This window comes from Takifugu rubripes, chromosome 8 (genome assembly GCF_901000725.2).
Source record: "Takifugu rubripes chromosome 8, fTakRub1.2, whole genome shotgun sequence".
NCBI lineage: Eukaryota > Metazoa > Chordata > Actinopteri > Tetraodontiformes > Tetraodontidae > Takifugu > Takifugu rubripes.
Window position 1 is genome coordinate 8,282,162 of NC_042292.1, and position 19,417 is coordinate 8,301,578.

The 19,417-nt window shown below is 46.8% G+C and overlaps 3 protein-coding genes across 4 annotated transcripts; 2 read left to right on the forward strand and 1 right to left on the reverse strand.

Annotated features, from left to right (window-relative positions):
* Nucleotides 1-3,244: 3,244 nt before the first annotated feature.
* Nucleotides 3,245-11,554, reverse strand: LOC101077635 (inhibin beta B chain-like). Its single transcript, XM_003966636.3, has 2 exons — nt 10,505-11,554; nt 3,245-6,581 (listed from the first exon to the last, which is right to left on the reverse strand). The coding sequence occupies exons 1-2, from the start codon at nt 10,893-10,895 to the stop codon at nt 5,806-5,808; spliced, it is 1,167 nt and encodes a 388-aa protein (XP_003966685.2). The 5' UTR covers nt 10,896-11,554; the 3' UTR covers nt 3,245-5,805.
* A 2,189-nt stretch (nt 11,555-13,743) lies between these two features.
* Nucleotides 13,744-16,442, forward strand: LOC101065425 (ras-related protein ralB-A-like). 2 transcript variants are annotated; one of them, XM_003966583.3, is made up of 5 exons: nt 13,744-13,900; nt 14,631-14,753; nt 14,829-15,037; nt 15,331-15,505; nt 15,696-16,442. In XM_003966583.3, the coding sequence occupies exons 2-5, from the start codon at nt 14,640-14,642 to the stop codon at nt 15,801-15,803; spliced, it is 606 nt and encodes a 201-aa protein (XP_003966632.1). In that variant the 5' UTR covers nt 13,744-13,900; nt 14,631-14,639; the 3' UTR covers nt 15,804-16,442. The 2 variants fall into 2 exon arrangements, with proteins under 2 accessions (XP_003966632.1, XP_011604640.1); XM_011606338.2 differs by having other exon boundaries at nt 13,752-13,900; nt 14,580-14,753.
* Nucleotides 16,443-16,584: 142 nt separating this feature from the next.
* LOC101077410 (fas apoptotic inhibitory molecule 1-like) lies at nt 16,585-18,801 on the forward strand. Its single transcript, XM_029840208.1, has 5 exons — nt 16,585-17,176; nt 17,410-17,704; nt 17,880-18,108; nt 18,226-18,275; nt 18,356-18,801. Exons 2-5 carry the CDS (start codon nt 17,516-17,518, stop codon nt 18,503-18,505), a joined length of 618 nt encoding a protein of 205 aa, XP_029696068.1. The 5' UTR covers nt 16,585-17,176; nt 17,410-17,515; the 3' UTR covers nt 18,506-18,801.
* Nucleotides 18,802-19,417: the final 616 nt, after the last annotated feature.

Consider the following 19,417-nt stretch of genomic DNA (forward strand, 5'->3'; position numbering starts at 1 on the left):
AACCAATCTGCTCAGCAGAGCAGCGCCGACTTAGCCCAAGGCCACGTTCGTGCAAGATCTCGCACTTTCTTCTTTGTTTCATTGGAAACGAGAGCCCGACTTCCTCCAGTGGAACAATATGGGGGTTTTTAAGGTTCTGCTGTTGCTCTTTCCATGCGCTCTTCAATAAAAGCCCTTTCTGGGTGAACTTGTGCAGTTTCAAAAGGTCAGAAAGTGCCAGAGGACATAATGGAGAAGAAGATCCAGGATCCAGGAGGTGAAGAGGCCTCTGGCCAGAGAAGAACTTGCAGATGTACCTTGCATACTTTGAAGAGTGCGACGGAACATTCCTGTCATTCTTAAGTGTAAATACAGGAGAGCGCACCAAAGCCCTCACCGCTAGAGCTCTCCTCCTCTCCTTCAGCTGGAAACTCTGCGTGGCGTCCGCACGCGTCCCCCGATGGCTCACGCTCACCTCGGCACGAAGGCCGTTGTTTGAGAAAACTCCCAACTTTTGAGATGTTGAGAAGGCACTGGGGCGCGCTGGTCGTGGAGCATTTGATGAATTACAGGAAATGCGGGCTCGCCCACGTTACCAGAGACAGAAAAACACTCCACCGAACCAAGACAGCGTGCAGAACTCCTCCTCCGTGGGTGAAATGTGGAAAAAATGATGGGCCGATAAAGCGTGACAGTCATCCGCACACTTCAATCCTGCTTTCATGCTTTTCACTGAAGGCCAGGGTCGGACAGGTTCCACACATCACAGATTGATCCGTTTGTTTGCATTTTTTCCCAACAGAACATTCCCGCTTCATTTCCTGCTATTGTCAACAAATCCAAGAGAGGTTTTCGAACAGCTCCGCAACTACAAACATAAACGCGTCTCATCTGCTTTCTTACTTACATAAAGTGAGCACAGCTGACTCTAAAATGGGATCTTTGAGAGGTTTTGGCTGCGCAGTTAGCATGAATTGCACCTTCGTTTTCCCCATAAAGTTGTTCTTTTCACTGCACACGGTCTCTCCACTCCTGGGATGCAACATCTTCATCACCTCTCTTGATCTCTGAAACATTCCTCTAACTCCTACTTAAGCTGCGTGTGTGTCAACACTTATTTGTGGAAAAATGTGGACGGCAGGTTTAGCAGGTGAATGCGTAAAGTCACTTATGGAGCCCAATGATTGATCGGACATGACTTTCGACCCAAGCCCCGCGGAGAAACAACTGATCGCGCCTTTGATGCACTGACATTTGAACCTTTTATACCACTTTAGTACTTATCTCCATTTCCTCACTGCCTGTTTTTAGCCTGTTAAAAGTAATTAAAAATTGTTCAACTAGGATTGCTTCATAGAGATAGAAACTTTTGTTTTATCTCCCATCATTTATTATTATTTATCTGTTATGTTTAATCCTGTTACATAGGTTTTACATCTTATTAAATTTGTGGTATGCTTCTGTTATGTGGTAGAGTCTCCCTAGGTTGAGATGAATTTGGGGTTAACTCACTCTATATTTGACTGATTGTAAGCAGACTGTGGCCTGGCGAAGATTGCTTACACAATAATTAAACCATTAATCATAATCGCCCACATGTCAAAGCTCACTCTGCCCCCACCGGTTGCTAACATGCGCAGCGCTATCGAAATATTATAAACTGCCTTCATTTCTATCGAAATGAAACATTTTCACCTGTTGAAATTGTTGGCTTTGCATCTTTTTTAGGTAAGCTAGCTAGCTGGGGTGTCTTTTTTTGCCACTGTGAAGTATGACAATTGCTGTTTTTTCCCCGCTGTGCACAGTGTGCTCAGCCAAGGTCTAATTTGACGAGGGGAATTACAGTCTGGGACGACGGCAGCTCCTGTTTCACTGCCATTTCAAAACCTTCAAAACCATCCCTCCAGGCAACAGGTACTGCACCTTGTCACACACGATGATGGATGATTCATGACCACTCCCAGCTCTGAAACAAATTAGACCTGCCTCTCGTTCTCTGTAGTCAGCAGGAAAGAGCACATTCGGTCCTGCAGGAGGTGTCTGTCAGTGCTCACCGCACTCTGTCAAAACACTGATCTTCTGCTGCTTCACAACAGCCATGTTCACTTAAAGTGTGTCACGCGGCTCAGCCCCGGGCGCTGTTCATTAACATTCCTGTGTTTTGTGGTGGGTTAGCTAATGCTGAGCTACATCATGCAACGGCTCTTGTGTGTCACCTGACATCACCACAAGCCAGTTATTTAGACCAAACCTATGGCTGACTACCTTCCCACTTCAGATACACCCCAAAGCAGGGTGGGAACAGTTTGTTGATGCTTCTAGTTTTGAAGAGCTCCAGCCATATTTTCTGTAGCTGTAATGAGTTGGTACCTTTTCTTTTTTTTTTTTAAATTATTTGTGGATTTTAGCTCACATTAACTAAAAATGTTAGCTTTGGGGCAACCTCTCAGAAGCATTAACAATACCTCCAAGGGGTTCCAACACTTTCATGGTACAATTGTGAGTTTTCTTTGTGCTAATTAGCAACGCCCGGGCTAGTTATAGCCGAAAGAGTCTCTTCCTAGTCATAAGGGCGTGATCACAGAGGTCAAACACTTGACCCTGGAAGTCCTGCTGAGATGTATATAGCTGAGATATATAATTAGGCTCTTTGTATGAGTGAATGGGCACATCGAGACCTCTGGAGACTGGTCTGCTCTTTCTCCCAACCCCGTCTCCGTTTGCTAATGTACGTGGAGCTCCTGGAATAATGTGGACTGATGGGAAATGGCATACTAGCGACACATGTTGTTCAGTAAATATATTCTAACAGAAACAGACCCAGACCACAAAACCAAGCTCCAAAAAGACCAGCTAATCTATGATCAACCTTCCCTTGCATTTAGCAGTGAGCTAGCTACTATTCTGTCTCAGGGCAACGAGTACTTTTGATTTAGTATATGTTGCCATTGCCTCAACTCCATAATCTGAAAATATTTCATTAGGGTGCAAAAAGCATGGAAACTCCTCCTGCAATTAACACCAATCATTTGGGATTTCCCCCCTCCCCCCGCCCTCCCCACTTAAAAACCTGCAAATGTCGAAAGATTTTAACAAACACAAACAGCAAGTCGACCGCCGACGGCAGCATCGGGTTTTTCTGTCGGGACAGACAACAGCTGGCGCGTCGTCGCCGTCTTTCAAGTTACTTCTTCCATGCTGTTATTTAACCTTCTTTTCAATTTTTCAAGAAGAATCGGCAGTAATGTGACAACAGATCCAAACAACTTGTAATAAGAAATTTATTCTCAACAATCACACAGAACAAAATATTTCAAAGCATATTCATATGTTACATCAACTGTACAGGGATCAGATGGCGTGTGCTTTACTCTAAATGATTTAGCAACAAGAGCTAACAAGAAGAAAGAAGGGAAAAAAAACAACCCTAGGAATATTTAAGTAATTTGATGAAAAAATATGAAACATTCCATTTGTAGGTACAAAGTAGAAAAGAGATTAAGCTGTTTATGGACTGATATTATACCCTGATACAGTGTTTAGGCCTCTTTTGAACGTCACAAAGTCATTTACAACAGAAACGTGATGGCGGAGCCAACTTTCAATGGCTAAACCTCTTGGCCTCTTTGGTTCCATGATTTAATTGGTTTAATATATTTGAACAGAGTTTAGGTTTTTTTCCTATAAAAATAGCTTCCTTTTTTTTTCAATGGCAGTTTCTATTTATTTCATTTGACTCGTTAATTGTCTCGCAGCTCCTCAGTGCAAATAGTCTAACAATTCGCTTTGAAGAACAAACTAAAGTTTACAGGCAGGCAACATCGACGGCGGCGCGTTGATGATGTCAGTGGGAACGCAAGTGTCTGTCTTAAATGTGTACCTGGTAGCGGCGAGGCCTGAACACGCTCGAAAAAATAATACGCCCGGAAAAAGATGCGTCAAAGTGAATCCAAACTGTGTCTCAAAGTGTGTTTTGGTGTCGAACGGGCCTTGATGGGAACCCCCTCGGGATGCGTCCCTTCCCTGTTCTGTGCACCACATTTGGGTCAAACTTAGCCCCAGTTAGAACTTTTTACACACACCACACATAAAGCAAATCTTTGACAACAAACACCGAATGAATGAGTCTTTTGAGACTCTCGTCAGTTTCTTCCGCTAACATGCTAACATGAGACGTGAATAGATATGCTTCCCCCTACTTCCTGTTGTGCAACAAGACTCGTTGATCTACCAGGAGCACATTTCCAAACACGCAGCAGTTTTTCGCTAAAGCCCGACCCGCTGCTGGTGCCATGCTAACATTTCAAGTATCAGTAATAGTTTGTCAAAGGAGCTTAGGTTTAGCTTGTCTGCTGTCAGGGAAAAATACTATACATTGCATAGCTCATGCGGCACTTATTTCTTTTTGAAGGACTGTGATCACCGGTGCACCTCGCAGGGCTTGTTAAAGGCATTTTCAATCTACAAGTGCTATCAGAGAGTGTGTGTCGGTCTGTGAGACCCCGCGCCGTTTCAAAGATGTGGCATTTTTGAGACATCTGTGAAGAATTTCAGAAGAAAACCTAAACCGAGGTGAAAATGTCCTCGCAGTAAACACATTTCCCATATAATCATCGCGCTTTGATCGCAGCTGTTTTTGATATGTGGTGTGCTCGAAGACGGTCCAACACGCAAAGATCAAAGGATCCTTCTGGGACATCTGACTGTGGATCCGTTCAGTGGGAATTTCCAGTTTCTGTTTTGTCTGTTCCAAAGCTTTTTGTCAGTGTTTTAAGGGTAAAATTTGACGTAATTTGACGTTAAGCATGACAGTGAATTCACCACAAACCCTCGATTTCTCGCCGTAATGCTTTGCGGAACGCTGCGAGACATTTTGGTGACCTCTGCCCTTGTTGAGTAACAGAAACGCGCTACAGCGTTCCCTTCCAGCCACCACGATGACAGAAACGACCCAGAGCTGCCAAATATTCGGGAACACAATAGTTACGATGATTATCGAATTATTTCTCCAGCTGTCAGGGCTCGTAGTGAAGGTCAAGGGAGGATTACTGATGACAGTTGAGCCGGGACCTTTTTTGGAAAAGTCTGTGAATGTGATTGTGGCGCGTCTCCGTCCTCCCCCGATCTGTCCGGTCACTGGTGGACGGCAGCGATTCTGAGACGCAAACGCGATTCTTGGCCAGAAGTGCTGTGATGTGTTAACAATTTCAGTGCTTGTCCCACATGTTTGCGCACACAAATGCACACACACACACATACACGCACACACATACACACACACACACGCACGGCTGAATCACACCAGCCTTCTCTGTGACTCATGTAAGGCTCCCTACACCTCCTCTAGAGATTTCCTTTAATGGCAGCTTGAATCTTCGACTCGTGAGGGGATGAAGTCCAAAATTGTGGTACTCACTGACAAGTAGCACCTGCTGGGAGGTGACAGCGAGCGGAGGATTACGTCACATAACGCTGCACCGAAAGGCCAGATTACAAACCGGATCTTGGAAGAAGACTTCTGAAGTGGACGATCAATGACTCAGCAGGGAACACTTTGTGTCCCTTTTAAGGAATATCAAATGGTTCCGGACAGAAGTGATCTTCCAACGCGGAATATCATGAAACATCAACAACGGTTGACAAACATAAATATATGTACAGTTCTGTGCAGGCATATATGATTGTGTGTAGATATGTGTGGATGAGGTTTCCTCCATGGTCTATAAATATTCTGCCGCTATATTCTCTTTTCTTGTGTGTGGTTGTTTTAATATGGTGGAACTGTTTACAGTCGAGTTTCTCCGTTCTTCTTTAAATAAATCAAACTCAGGCACAGCCGCACTCGTCCACAATCATGTTGGGAACGTCCCGCTTGACAATGTTGTACTCGTCGTCGAAGTACAGCATCGACATGGTGCTGAGCTTGGTGGGGATGCAGCAGGAGTTCATGGAGCCCGGGCCCATCCCGCGCAAACGGTACTGGTTCACCACGACCGTGTGAAAGGACGAAGCCGAGCTGGGGACACCCGGCATGTAGGCTGGACAGTTCCCCTCGCAGTAGTTTCCTAAGTAGCCCGACGGGGCGATGATCCAGTCATTCCAGCCAATGAGCCGGAAGTCTATATAGAACTGCTGGCGGCAGCAGAGGCTGCTGCTGCCGTCGCACTCCAGCCCCCTCTTGCGTATGCGGTGTTTGCTGTCGGCCTGCCGGGCCTGCACCACCAGGAAGGGCCGGTGGGACTCGTCATTCTGGTTGAGCAGAATGGGCACAACGCCCTGCGCCTCACAGCCCTCGCAGCGCACGTCCAGGTTCTGCCGCCGGTCGCCCTTTTCAAAGACCAGCCGGACCGCGCTGGTCAGCGTGAAGGTGTGCCAGCTGCTGCGCTTCAGCTCCACCCGCTTCTCCACCAGGTCCCACTTGCTGCCAAGGCCGGGCTCCTGGTAGTACACTTTCACCGTCACCTTCCGCCGCGGTCGCACCTCCGGTGGGGCCTGTGACACCTTGAAGTACAGCCAAAGGGTGGCTTGCGTCACGAGCAGGTTCTGGTTCCCCTCATTCGTGATCATGAAGAACAGGCTGGACTTGGATGTCACCATTTCATCTGGGGAACACAAACAGATTAGAAGATTAGATTTTGTTCCATACGTTTTTTGCTTTGGTGCTCTTGGGCTCCGAACATGGACGGAGCTGTTCCTCAGTGCTGATGCAGGCCTGCAGGGCTCTTGAACACCTCACTACATATGTGGAGGACCCAGGTGACATGTATCACGTGATACCTGGTTATCGAAGACCACACAAGTCATGTCTGATGCGTACTTGATAAAATGGGTGGAGCGAGTACACAGAATTGGAACCGTACTTTGGCACAAGTGAGAGGCTCCTCATTAGCCCTGGAGTTCCAGGGTGGCAGCACAGACTCTGTGGACTGCGATGGGAAGGTGTTGGGCCATCAAATCATCCCAAATTTCAGCCAAGGGAGGGGGAGAGTTTAGCAGAGACAAAGGTTCAGAGGCTCTGCACTGAATGCTGCCTGAAAATAAGATCTTGTGGAGCCTCGCTGTCCCCACAAAGAGGCCCAAGGGCTCAACGAGAGGTCAGGCAGAGCTGGAGATGCAACAACAAACTGGAAGAATAAAGCCATGGAAAACACCATTTACATGACATTAGCTGTTTCTCAGAAGCCGTGCACGCTCCTGCAGCTCGCCGCTAATGCTCAGATTTCTTTATTTTTTTTGGAGTGGAACGCTGCGAAGGATTTCAAAGCCTTCAGCAGGAAGAGTCACCATCTGAAGCTCGTTCAGTTGCTTCCAGTGTCCTCAGAACCAAGCAAGTCAGGGATAAATGCACGCAGACTTCACCTCCCGTTACCCTTTCAGCGTTCCCACAGCTAAACCACGAGAAGTTGAACAGAAACAGGTGCTGCTCACTGTAAGTGTTTAGCTTTTGCTCCTGAGCTCCTGTCGCCGAGCCCGCAGTCGGTTTGGAGTCAGAAATATTTTAGTGTAGTGAGAGAAAATGAAAAGAATCGCTTTGAGTGTTGATGCCGGGACAAGAACACTCTTCATCATCGAGCACGTTCCACAAACTTGGCTACAGGTGTAAATGCGACAGACGTCATATGTAGCAGCACCTGTGGGGCAGGTGAAAATGTCCTGTTTATTCTGACCCTAAGACCCCTACCCCCACCCCACTTTGAGGTTAACATTATATTCTTCCCTGCTGACAGCTTGTTGGCTGCTGTATGAGAGTTATAGCGCCTCCTGCTGGCTTGACATGCTCTTTCCCAGTTTCTGCCGTGGGAGATATTTCCGAAACGGTCCTGGTCGGGATGGGATTGTTTTGGGTTTTGTTTTTTTTCAAACTCCCACATGTGTGGCCGGGCCTCGCACTCCTACTGTTTCTATATTTGAAGGCAAAGACGTGGTGCAGCTGACTGACAGCTGTCAGGTGAAGAGATTAGCGCCAGTCATCAGGTCTGGACGCTGTGAACCCTTAGAAGCTAAGCTAAAGAAACTAGGTCTGACACTCAGGGAAGAGGACCCGGCGTCCAGCAGATGAACCTGAGATTTTGCCGCTCAAGTGCACAGAACAAGTCCTGAGCGGCAGAAGCATTTTTACTGAGAAAAGACAAACCCAACATTCTGAACCGGCCGCAGGCCAATCAGGGCCTTTGGCGACTTGCAAAGTAAAATAAAGAATTACTCCAAGATGTAGAGGCAGCACCCATCAACGCCAGCACGGCGGAGCTCTGCGAGCCTCCACAAGCATTAGCCCATCCATCAGGAGGCGAGATAATCTCTGAGTCATTACTCAGCAGCCTGGATGTCAGGGCGCACGCGGCTGCGCTCCAGGCCTGCGGCGCAGAGCATCGCCCTCAGCCGCTCCAGAGCAAAGCCAAGAACAACGTGGAACAGAAGAAAGAGCCGTACAGGTGCAGAGCTCCAGAGTTGTCCACCTGCCGACACATTCCAGCAAAATCTGGACTCGATTTATTCTCAACTGTGGGTCAGAGGAGACCTCTGGAACGGGACGACATGAACCGAGGCATCCACGAGCGTCTGCCTCGCAGCAGCACTCCGGACTCCTGAGTTGAGTTGCCGGGATCTGGAAACCAGCTCCGGAATGAGATCAGCTCTAATCTTTGATCCAGGAAGCAGAGGGCTGGGATCACGGTGATCCCGGAGCGTTGAATTGAAAAGCCTGACATCAGATTAGACGAATATTTCAGCTTTCTTTCTTTCCGGTGACAAATGAGGGAAGAAAAACTGGCGAACTTGTCGCAACAGCGGCTCGTTTGTGCACGATCCAGCTGCCGTTGCTACATATAGCAGAATAAAACAGGGGGGAAATGGGCAAATAGTTCTAATTTGTTTCATTTTCTGTGGGTCAACATTTCCCAGAATTCAAAGCGCCTCATCTAGGATTATTCTTACAGCGTCTGAAAGCGTGAGCTGGATAAAAACCACAGCGCTCGAATTTGTTGTCTGATTAATCATTTACAGATCAGACTTGAGGTTAAAAAAAAAGTTGAGATGCATCTTTAAGTTATAAAGGCCAGAAAGGCAAGAAATCTGGTTGCACTATTTAAGGACATTCAGTCATTGGGGGGGGGGGGGGGGGGGGGGGGGGGCGGTTGACCCCAGTCATTTCGCAAAAATTGAACTGCAGTAAAACACCTGAAAAACCTCGCAAAGCAAATTCGAGGAAAAGCTGCAGGAAAACCCCGACATGGAGTCCCATAAAAAAGGAAACCGCAGCAGCGGAGTTTATCTGTCATTCTCATCATTCAAGCTGCTCAGGAAGAGGGTCCGCGCTAAGCTGAGGTGATCTCACCTGCAGATGTCGGGAACTCTTCCATCTGTGGAGGTGCGTCGTGCTCACGAGCGCAGCCCGAGCCCACGTGAGCACCAACGGAACTATTGATTCCTCCAAGATGTTGCTCACAAATTTCCTGCAACTACGCGGTGAAGTGTGACACATAAAACGTGGCTGTGATGTAACAAACCTCCGCCGTGCGCTCGAGTCACACTGTTATTTTCATACGAAGCCTACACACACTTACACACGCTGGGAGTCCTCGTGGGACTCCGTCCATCTGCATTCAGGCCGCAGGAAAGCCGACGAAAAAGCTCTGACATGAAACCGAGAGGACCGCTTGAACGTGTCACGCGCACACACGCACAAGGGCGATCAGCTCTGATCCTTCAGTACACCGGAGGTGGGTTTGAGGAAAATCTCGAAGAGCCACCGGCCGAGGAACACCTCGGGAGAACCTTGCAGGGAAACCAGCGTTTGTTGATGTGCGGAGCAGATGTTTCCACGTGGGCGAAGCAGGTGGTGCGGTTGATCACTCCCAGCCCTGCTTGTTTTCAGAGCACCAGGAACTTTTACTCGGAGCCTCGTGCAAGGTTCTGGGTCTATGGTCGCAGAGTCGAAACTTTCCTATGACCCTGAATGCAGCGTAAAAGGTTGAAACAAGCACCTCTGTTGGCCTCGCTTAATATATGTGGAGATCCAGATTAGGATTAAGGGTAACTCCTAAAGTTGCCCGCTAACCTACGGCAGGCGACTCGTAGAGGTCAAAGGTCATTAACGACAGGAATGGGTCAGGGTGGGTTCTGTAGAATCTGCCATCAAACATCTGATAAACATCAGTGTGTTCCTTGTTTCTCATCCGGCTGGCACACAAAGACGCACACGAGCAGGTGTGTATCTGAGCTGCAACAGTTCAGACCACATTTTTCCTTTCGTGTCTTCATGAGGGAGAGTCTCTGAGGGGAGGGTGTGTTTGCCTAAGCCTGACGCTTGATTAGCTTTATCTAGATGTATTCTTCAATCACGAGTGAAAAATATCAAGTTTCTAAGTTTAATGAAACATGAGTTTTCCTTTTTCTTTTTACAAAATGGCCTTGACATTTATGATGAAATGTTGTAAAAACTCCTTAAATACATGTCGAGTTTTCTCGATAATGAGAAGTGGAATTCTTTCTCTGGAATCTAAAATGTCACGCATCCTTCACGCACCTTTCTCTGCAAAGCTGATGATCTCCGAGCTCTCCTCCAGCACCTCGTTGCCCATTGGGTGCCCGTCCAGGTTGGGGATTTCCATCCTGCCGTCCGCCCGCAGTTTCCCGGCGTGGAGCTTCCGCAGCGCCGTCACCATGGCCGCCCTGGACACCGGGTGCGTGATATTGGGTCTCTCCCGCATCTGCAGCCTGCTCAGGATGTGTCGCTTCACTGCCTCCAGGAAGTTCGTGTTCAGCTGACCCGACTCGGGGTCCTGCGGCTGCGCGATCCCGCAGGACGGGCAGGTGTCCCGGGATGTCGTGTGCGCCTCCGTCGGGGGTGCAGAGGTGCAGCGGATGGAGAGTACGCAAGCCACGCAGAGTGCCAGTTGAAGAAGACAGCTACTCATTTTCTGATGTCTAAGAAGGAGGAATGAGCTTTTCCCCTCTTTTGTCAGACTTATTTAACTAAAGAGAATAGAAAACAATAAAAACAAAGATCCTCTCAGTTCCGAGCCGTCTCCATGCGTAACGGCGGTCTGCTCAGGTCGGACGCGCTCACTCAGTGTATTTTTTTATTCCAGTCACTCAAGAAATCTGTTTTATTACATCGTTAAATGGATGTCTTTGGTCACTCTCAGCAGTCTGTCAGGAATGGGACCGGTCCTCTCTCTTCCGCTGGAAAGGAGCCTCTTTTTTTGGAGTTTGGAGCAGCTTCACACGGAAAGCATCACCTCTGCGCGGAGAGGAAAGCGCGTCATGATGTCATGAATCAGCATCAGTCCAGCTTGAATTCTGCCTCCAATTCCACAAAGCAAGAAGAAGCGCGTCCAAATCCCACTTTAACATCTTTCACAACTTAAGTCCAGCCTGACACTGAAACTTCGAGCCCATCCACGATCAGGACATCACACGCGCCCGCTCGTGGCTCCCGCTCTGCTGCTGCCTGAGTGCCGATGCGCAATTAAGAAGGAAAGAATGATGATGATGAGGAGGAGTTGGAGGAAGGGGAGGAGAGGGAGGTGTGCCAGAGAGCGCACCGAGGAACGTTTCCATTCTGGCGTTCGACTCGGAAGTCGCCGCGTAACGAAAACTCCTTTATAAACGGAGGAGGGGGGGGGAAAGCCGAAATAAAGTGGGCGGGGTCAGTGTGTAACCCTGGGTCGGGGGGGGGGGGGGGGGGGGTGTCAGAAAACCCCCTGCGTAAAAGTCGCAATTTCACGAGATCCAGCACAAGATTGATGCATTTATCCCTCAAAATACTGCAGATAAAAGTCATTGTAATTATCTATACTCACTTATATTTGGAGTTATACAACACAAAAGTTTTATTCACTTTAGGTACCGGTGAGAAAGGTCATAAGGCACACATTTTAAAAAATCAAACCGCAAAAACAGACTGATTAGAACAGAGCTATTGTCCTCCCTAAACCCATTTTGCAAAGAGTGAATATTCTGACTCTAAATGATGAACATTTGTTTTATTAAGTCAACAATTGTCTTTATCAGACCTGATTTTTCTTAATCTGGATGAGTCATTACAGTCTTTTTTAGGGACATTTACCCTTATTCAGTACAATGTAACACACTCTCTAAGAGAGTTACAATCTACTGTTAAAAAAATCAAAATCAGATGGGCACTCTGGTCTCGCAGCACGATAAGATCACATCACACACGATGAGCAGGTGAAAGCAGATCCTCGAGTCACCACACGGAGCTCGCAAAACAACCCCAATAAAGTTTATGACATTCAAACCTTGAAATCATCCAGCTGTGTGCGTGTGTGTGTGCGTGCGTCAGGAGTCTTGTTAAATGACGTGAACTTGGGTGTTTTCAATTGTAGCATTTAACGGAGTCCTTGTAATTAAGTACTACGTTTTGTAGTATGATATAAATTCAAGTTATTTTCTATTTAAACCCTTTTACTTCTGAACTTAATTGACTTATTAGTCAAAAACAGGTGCACTGATGTTTTTTATATATATGTTTAATTGTATTTGACAGAATTTAATTACAACTTTTCAAAATTTTATTAGAAATTTCCAGAATTTTACTGCTGTCTGTCACATGACCTTTGAGGTGAAGCTTTCATAGGTACCTGATATTAACAGTAATTCACACTGATAGGCAGTATTTGATTTTAGGCGCGACAAGGTTTAATTGATTTAAAGCGACACCAGCAGCTACAGTGGAACCGGTGACCAGAAACATGCAAACAAGCTGAGCTTTCCCAGTCAAATTCATCAGCTGGGGACACTCAGAGTGAATCCAGGCTGCGCTGCCACGACATCTAATCTGCAGAAATTTGTTAGTTAAAAATTCCAAAGCAAATGGAGCTTCAACAGCTGTGGTCAGAAACCGACCTCTGACCTCTGCAGGAAGACGAAAAGCAGCCTTCCCCAAGAAAAAAAGGGATGTTTTGTCTGTGCATTTAGTTTCTGCAGTACTTCTCTACATTCTTCATCAATACTGAAAACAGAAATTGGACACAAGTTGGGAGAAAATTAAATAAGAAGAAAAGTCTAATCTGTTACTGAATTCAAATCTGGCACCGTTGGTGATATTCAATCTGTTGACGACTCAGATCCGAAGGCGAACAGACAGGAGCGGCCAAAGTAGTGAAATAGCGCCATCTATGTTCCAAATGGATGTACTGCACCGCAGGCGTTGCAACTCGATTTTTAAAGTTTTTATTTTTAAAATTTCATGTTTTTCACGTGTGAACGTTTTTGATCCTCTACAATAGACCTCTACCTTCAGTTTGGAAACCATGCAGTGGCACTCTGGCATGATTCGAGGATCGCTGGCTTGTCCTTTTACTGTGTCAATCTGTTGTAATCGTCCTGTACTTTTTAGGTTGCTCCTTTGTTGTCCTTCCTTAATGTCTGTAGCGAATTTGCTTGACTATTTTGATTTTATAAATGAAGACGAAAATATTTTGTATATATTTTAATATCAAAAGTAAACATTATTAGTCATGATTAACTAGAAAAAATAAATAAATGGAATTCCGTGACATCACATCCTGTTTAATGTTGTGTGGCTCCTGTAGGAGATTAGCTAAAAAGTAAGAGCTCTCACTCGTCACCTTGTCGTATTTGTCGTCCTTCTTTTTGTTTTTGTTTTTTAAGCAAAGCTGTTTATTCTTTTTTTCGTTCTGACATATTTAATGATGCTATGGCCGATTGGTAATATTTTTGTAGATTGATAACAAGAATGCGTCGTATGCCCTCAGGGTAACTGAGCAACTCACGTACGCACGTCCCTGCTACGAAGTGAGCTGTCGTGTTAAGTAAACACGATCTTCGTTCGGCTCCGAGGAACAAGGTGGGGCAGAGACTCAACTTGTGAAAGTTGAGCGTGTGTCGGTGTATGGAGAATTCCTCGGCGAATCACGGAAAAACTCGTTAGCAGGTGAGTCACAAGACATTTGCCGTATAATTTTAGCCGCCCGGACCTGTTTTCTGCTCCGCCACCAGGCACTTTGTTGTCGTTTACAGTGAATTCCCCTGAGGGCACAGAAAGCGCTATCTATTGTCATACCACTGTCTCTGCTATCTGTCCTGTGATGGACAGGCCCAACAGCCAATAGGAAGAGCCCAAATGAGTCGGACTTGTCCTTTTATCCAATCAGAGCGGATTATCCTGCCGAAGGCGGCAACCGGGAAGAGCTAAAGCTGTGGTGTGGAAACTCTTTTTCCAACTGTCAGCTGGGTAGAAAGAGAGGAAGCTTTGTGTTAACAGGATGAAATATACTTCCCCTTTTTTCACAACCGCACGCACTCTTATTTTATTCCGTATTTATCTTTGTAGCCCAGGGTCGCATATCAAACTATTACGCGTTTTGCAGCCAGAACCGATTCGCAAGAATGATGTTTTCCTTGGCGAGTGTTTCGCCCTCATTCTGTCCTTGCAGGTAGCAACACATGTTTAAGGGTAAACAACAGCAGCCTGGCAATAGGTCGAGTTTTGCACGCATTCCAGCAGTCTATTCGAGTCATTGTAATTCCACATTCATGACATTGATCAGCTAGTTTTTGAAAGGTCAGGAGCTTATGTTTGGAGGATTCTTTTCTTTATTTTTGTGTTTTAGTTTTTTCTTCTGCCTGTGGGTTCTTGCATCTGATCCCGCTGGTCTCTGCAGGCCAGAATCATGGCCTCCGGCAAGAACAAGGGCCAGACCTCTCTGGTTCTTCATAAGGTGATCATGGTGGGCAGTGGCGGCGTGGGGAAGTCTGCGCTCACGCTGCAGTTCATGTACGACGAGGTGAGACCGCCGGCCTGCGCCTCCGCAGAGGACACCTCTGTCTCTCCTTCCTGATGGCTTTTGTGTCGTTGCCAGTTTGTGGAGGACTACGAGCCCACAAAGGCGGACAGCTACAGGAAGAAAGTGGTCCTGGACGGCGAGGACGTTCAGATCGACATCCTGGACACGGCGGGCCAAGAGGACTACGCTGCCATTCGAGATAATTACTTCCGCAGCGGCGAAGGCTTCCTGCTGGTCTTCTCGATCACGGAGCACGAGTCCTTTACGGCAACATCCGAGTTCAGGTGTGAAGACAACCGGTGGTCACGCGCAGATCAGCTGCTGAGCTCGTAAATGTAAACGACCGTTGAACGTCCTGGTTCAGGCTAACGGAAACTTCCGCTGTAGCTCAGAGCTGAACTCGGCAACAAGCAGCCGGCAGCGTAAATGTAAATCACCATTTTCAAAAGGTCTCAGTTTAATTCACTCCATCGTGTCAACTTCCTGGTGCGGTTAGGTCAGCTGACCGGGCGCTCCATGTTAGGATGCTGGGAGTGTTGCTCATTTATGCGCGTTTGTGTAAAATCTTCACGCTCAGGGAGCAAATCCTTCGGGTGAAGGAGGAGGAGGCCATCCCGCTGCTCCTGGTGGGAAACAAATCGGACCTGGAGGAGAGACGGCAGGTTTCAGCGGATGAGGCCACGGCCAAGGCGGGCGAGTGGGGGGTGCAGTATGTGGAGACGTCGGCCAAGACCAGAGCCAATGTGGACAAGGTACGCAACAAAGCTGAGTTCTGGCATGTTTCTCCTGGTTCTGGGGTTTCTAATGATCCAGATTAGCACTGATTCTTCACCCCGGGGTTGGAATTTTCACTCATATTGATGGAAAATTGAGGATCGATGGGCGTTCTGATGGTTAGCGTGGTAGCTTTCTCATCTCCAGGGTTCTTTCTTCTGCACACAGGTCTTCTTTGACCTCATGCGCGAGGTCCGCAAGAAGAAGATGGCGGAGAGCAAAGACAAAAACGGTCCGAGCGGGAAGAAAAAGAAGAAGCGCTGCTGCATCCTTTAACGCCAAAGTGCCAAAGAAAGACGTGGTGAACCTAAGCGGTCTCCGGACTGCCCCCCCCCCAGGCGGCAGCGCCGATCCGCTGCACATTTACGCTACAGACAGCCGCTAAAGCTGCGTTTCCCCACCTGCACGTGTGTTTTATGTTTCTCAAAATATCCAAGAATGTTGTTTTTCTGCACATCTGTAGAATGAAACTATCACAAAGTCCATCATCGTTTAGAAGCTGTCAGGTGACCTTGGCGCACTTCCAGCTTTCACTTCCTGTTTGTGATCAACTTGATGCCTTGTGGCAGAAAGTGCGGGGGCCCCGGCCACGCCCTGACGGATCGTTAGCTTTAGCAGTCCTAACACGCCAAATCGGAGCGCGCCAAGGCCTCGTCCACTTATGGCCGCTCGCGGAATTCTGATGGTTGATCGTTTGTGCCTTGACCTGTTGTCCGTTTGTTTCTGTCCATCTCAGTATTATCGTTTCTTCTCACCCCTCCGCACACTCGTCCGTCTCACCCTTCACTTCTCTGACAAACATTCCATCGTCGTCGTCATCTTTTTAAATCGTGCAGTTTTTTTGGGGTTTTTTTTGTATTTATGATGTCAGAGAGACTCTGGTTATGTTTGATAATAAAACATGCACGGACCACCGACGCTCGTCCATCTCTTTGTTGAAATACATTCAATTTCTCATCAAAAATTTAATAGTTAAAAATAGTATTTATGACAAAAACACTAAAAGTACACAACATTAAATATTAATGTTTGAACACAAATTAATAAATATTGCTGGAGAGATGTTTAATCTAGGTTTTATATATATAAATATATTCCTGGTGATAATGTAAATACGAAGAAAGACCTATGGAAAAGAGAAACTGGATTTTCTCTGCAACAAAAAGCTGTGTGACTGCTACAGCTGCCCACTAGGGGGCGTCTCTGAGCTACATTTGGATTTTTAGTTCGCGAAAAGTTCAAACTTTTTGGGGCAAACGAGTCAATTAATATAAAAAAATCTTTTCATTAAACTAATTTTGTCCTACAAAAATTTAAGGCAGATTTATAAAAAAGAAAATTGCTAAACTTTTTTACCCAATCACAAGTACAGGTGTTTAAAGATGTTATAATTTTTTGTGGATTTTTGTGTGAAAACACGTAGTTACACTACATTAAATCCGCATATTATGGTCCTCCGTTAAAGTGCCTGGAGCGTGAAACTGGTCTTATCAGTTCTGGAACGTGAAGAAAAAAAGTGATCCTGTCGTCAGCCTGACAGGATCGACGTCCTCGCTGCTTCCTGATGGTTCTGATTCAGGAGGAACTGGTCCGACCAGCAGAACGTCTTCTTGGAATACTTTGTTTTGCCCCGGATCAAATTTTGAAAAGTTGTATTTTTGTTTAAATTTTGCTCTAAGTATTTTGTTACAAATATGAAAGGTTAACAGATGCTGCTTTGGTGAAGTTTATTTTCCCAGAAGTTTGTCTGGATTCATGATGCAGATTTTCCCTGCGCTGCCGCTTTTCTTCCCTGTCACCACCTTCCCAACCTTCTTTGTTTTTGTTCTGCTTCCCTTTGATTACAAAAGCACCATAAATCCTCTTCCTGTTCTTGTTCCAGTGGTGGCCTGTGATGTTCCAGCAGATGTTCCCGTGTTCGGATGTTTCACATGGGAATGTTGTTGGAAATGTCGGGGAACTGATCCGGCTGTAATCCTCTTACATTAATGCACCTGCTGCTGAGCCGACACCCTGCACACTGCTGCTGCTGCCTGGAGAAGCTCCTGCTTGTGTTGGTGATGCTGAGCGGAGACCTGGTGGCCGCGTGGGACCTGGATCTGAGCGACGGCGTTCACAGGATCCAGTTCTCCCATGGAACCACCACTGGGAAAAGGCTGGTCTGTGTCAACGGACAGGTGAGGTCAAAGTTTACCCTCTAAAGCTGACGAAAAAAAGCCAGAAATTGTGCTCAAACACGATCCCATCGCCCCCCCCTCGCAGCCTTGAACTTGGACAAGCATGTAGTCATTAGCTTAGCTTAAGATTAAAACACTTGATCCTCATGATGATGTCAAACGCCACCGCCCACAGGAAGTCATCAGAAAAGACTGGATGTTCAAGCTGGTTGGGAAGGAAACGTTTGTCGTGGGAAGCAGCAAAACCAAAGCCACCATAAAGATCGAGGCTGTCGGCGGCTTCGCCTACGAGTACTCGCTGGAGGTGGACGGCAAGAGTCTGCAGAGGTTCACCCATGACCGGGCCCAGACCACCAGCACCTGGCTCCTCAACGTGGACGGGCAGGACTGCAGGGTGGTCCTCGGTGAGTTGGGGGGGGGGAGGAGGGGACCTGCTGAGGCCAAACACCAAATCAGATCTTATTTAAGGTAGGACGAAGATCAGACACAGGTTGTTCTTGTTGATTCTTCTTCTCTGACAGAAAAAGACACGATGGATGTTTGGTGCAACGGGCAGAAGATGGAGACGACGGTAAGAAACGTCAGACCGATATATTCAGAGACGGTTGGGAAAACTTTATTCTTGATTTTATTGTCCGTCTGTCTCCTCAGGGAGAGTTTGTGGAGGATGGCACAGAAACACTCTTTAGTCTGGGGGAACATGAGTGCTGCATCAAGGCGATGAGCACGGGCAAGAAGAAGAAAGCCATTGTTCACTTGTTGCTGCTGGATGGAGAGAAAGTGCCAGCTTCAACACAATAGACCTGGCAGAGGCTCCACCACTGGCAAATCTGCGTTTGTGGAGCGCAAGAAAGGTGCAAATGTGTGTTTTCCATGTGAACGTGCGAAAATAAATGATCAGCCGTTGAAATTCAATGTCCGAATTGCTCAAATCTTTGCGAAGCAAGTGGAGAAAATCAGAGGAATAAACTGAGTCGTGCAGTCGCTGCTGCGCCGCGCTGGCGCGACGGTGACCCGCTTCATGATCGCGCGGTCAAGCTCGCGCCGCGCACACCGTGAAAACCGGAAACTGGCAGCTCTATAAAATAAAAGCATCAAATAACTGCAGTCGTTGACACGTTTTTTTTTAAAGGTTATTTACTGTTAATTACTTTGTTTGTAGTTTTGACACAGACGGCCTTTGCCTTTAAATCAAGATTACATGTGACATATATTAAATCTGAGTGAAGTGTCAAGGAGCCCATACATCACAATTATTGGTTTACAGTACATATTTTGGATAATCCTCTTAACTGCAAAGATGACCAGCTACATCCTGACACGTCAGTCTTCATCATTTAAAGCCATAAACTGGAAGCAATGTTATCAATACCCACGAATAATACCCACGCGACCCCGGATAAGGTAGAGGATGGATGGATGGATGGATGGATGGATGATGGATAGATGGATGGATAATGGATGGATGGATGGATGGGTGGATGGATGGATAATGGATGGATGGATGGATGGATGGATGGATTAATGGATGGATGGATGGATGGATTGATGGATGGATGGATGGATGGATTAATGGATGGATGGATGGATGGATGGATATGTTAATGTTCTTTTCCCTGTCTGATAGATCCCTTCCAGGGTCCTGGGGGGAGGGGGCTGGAGCCTCTCCCAGCTGCATATGGTTGAAGGCAGGGTCCCCACCTTGCTCAAGGC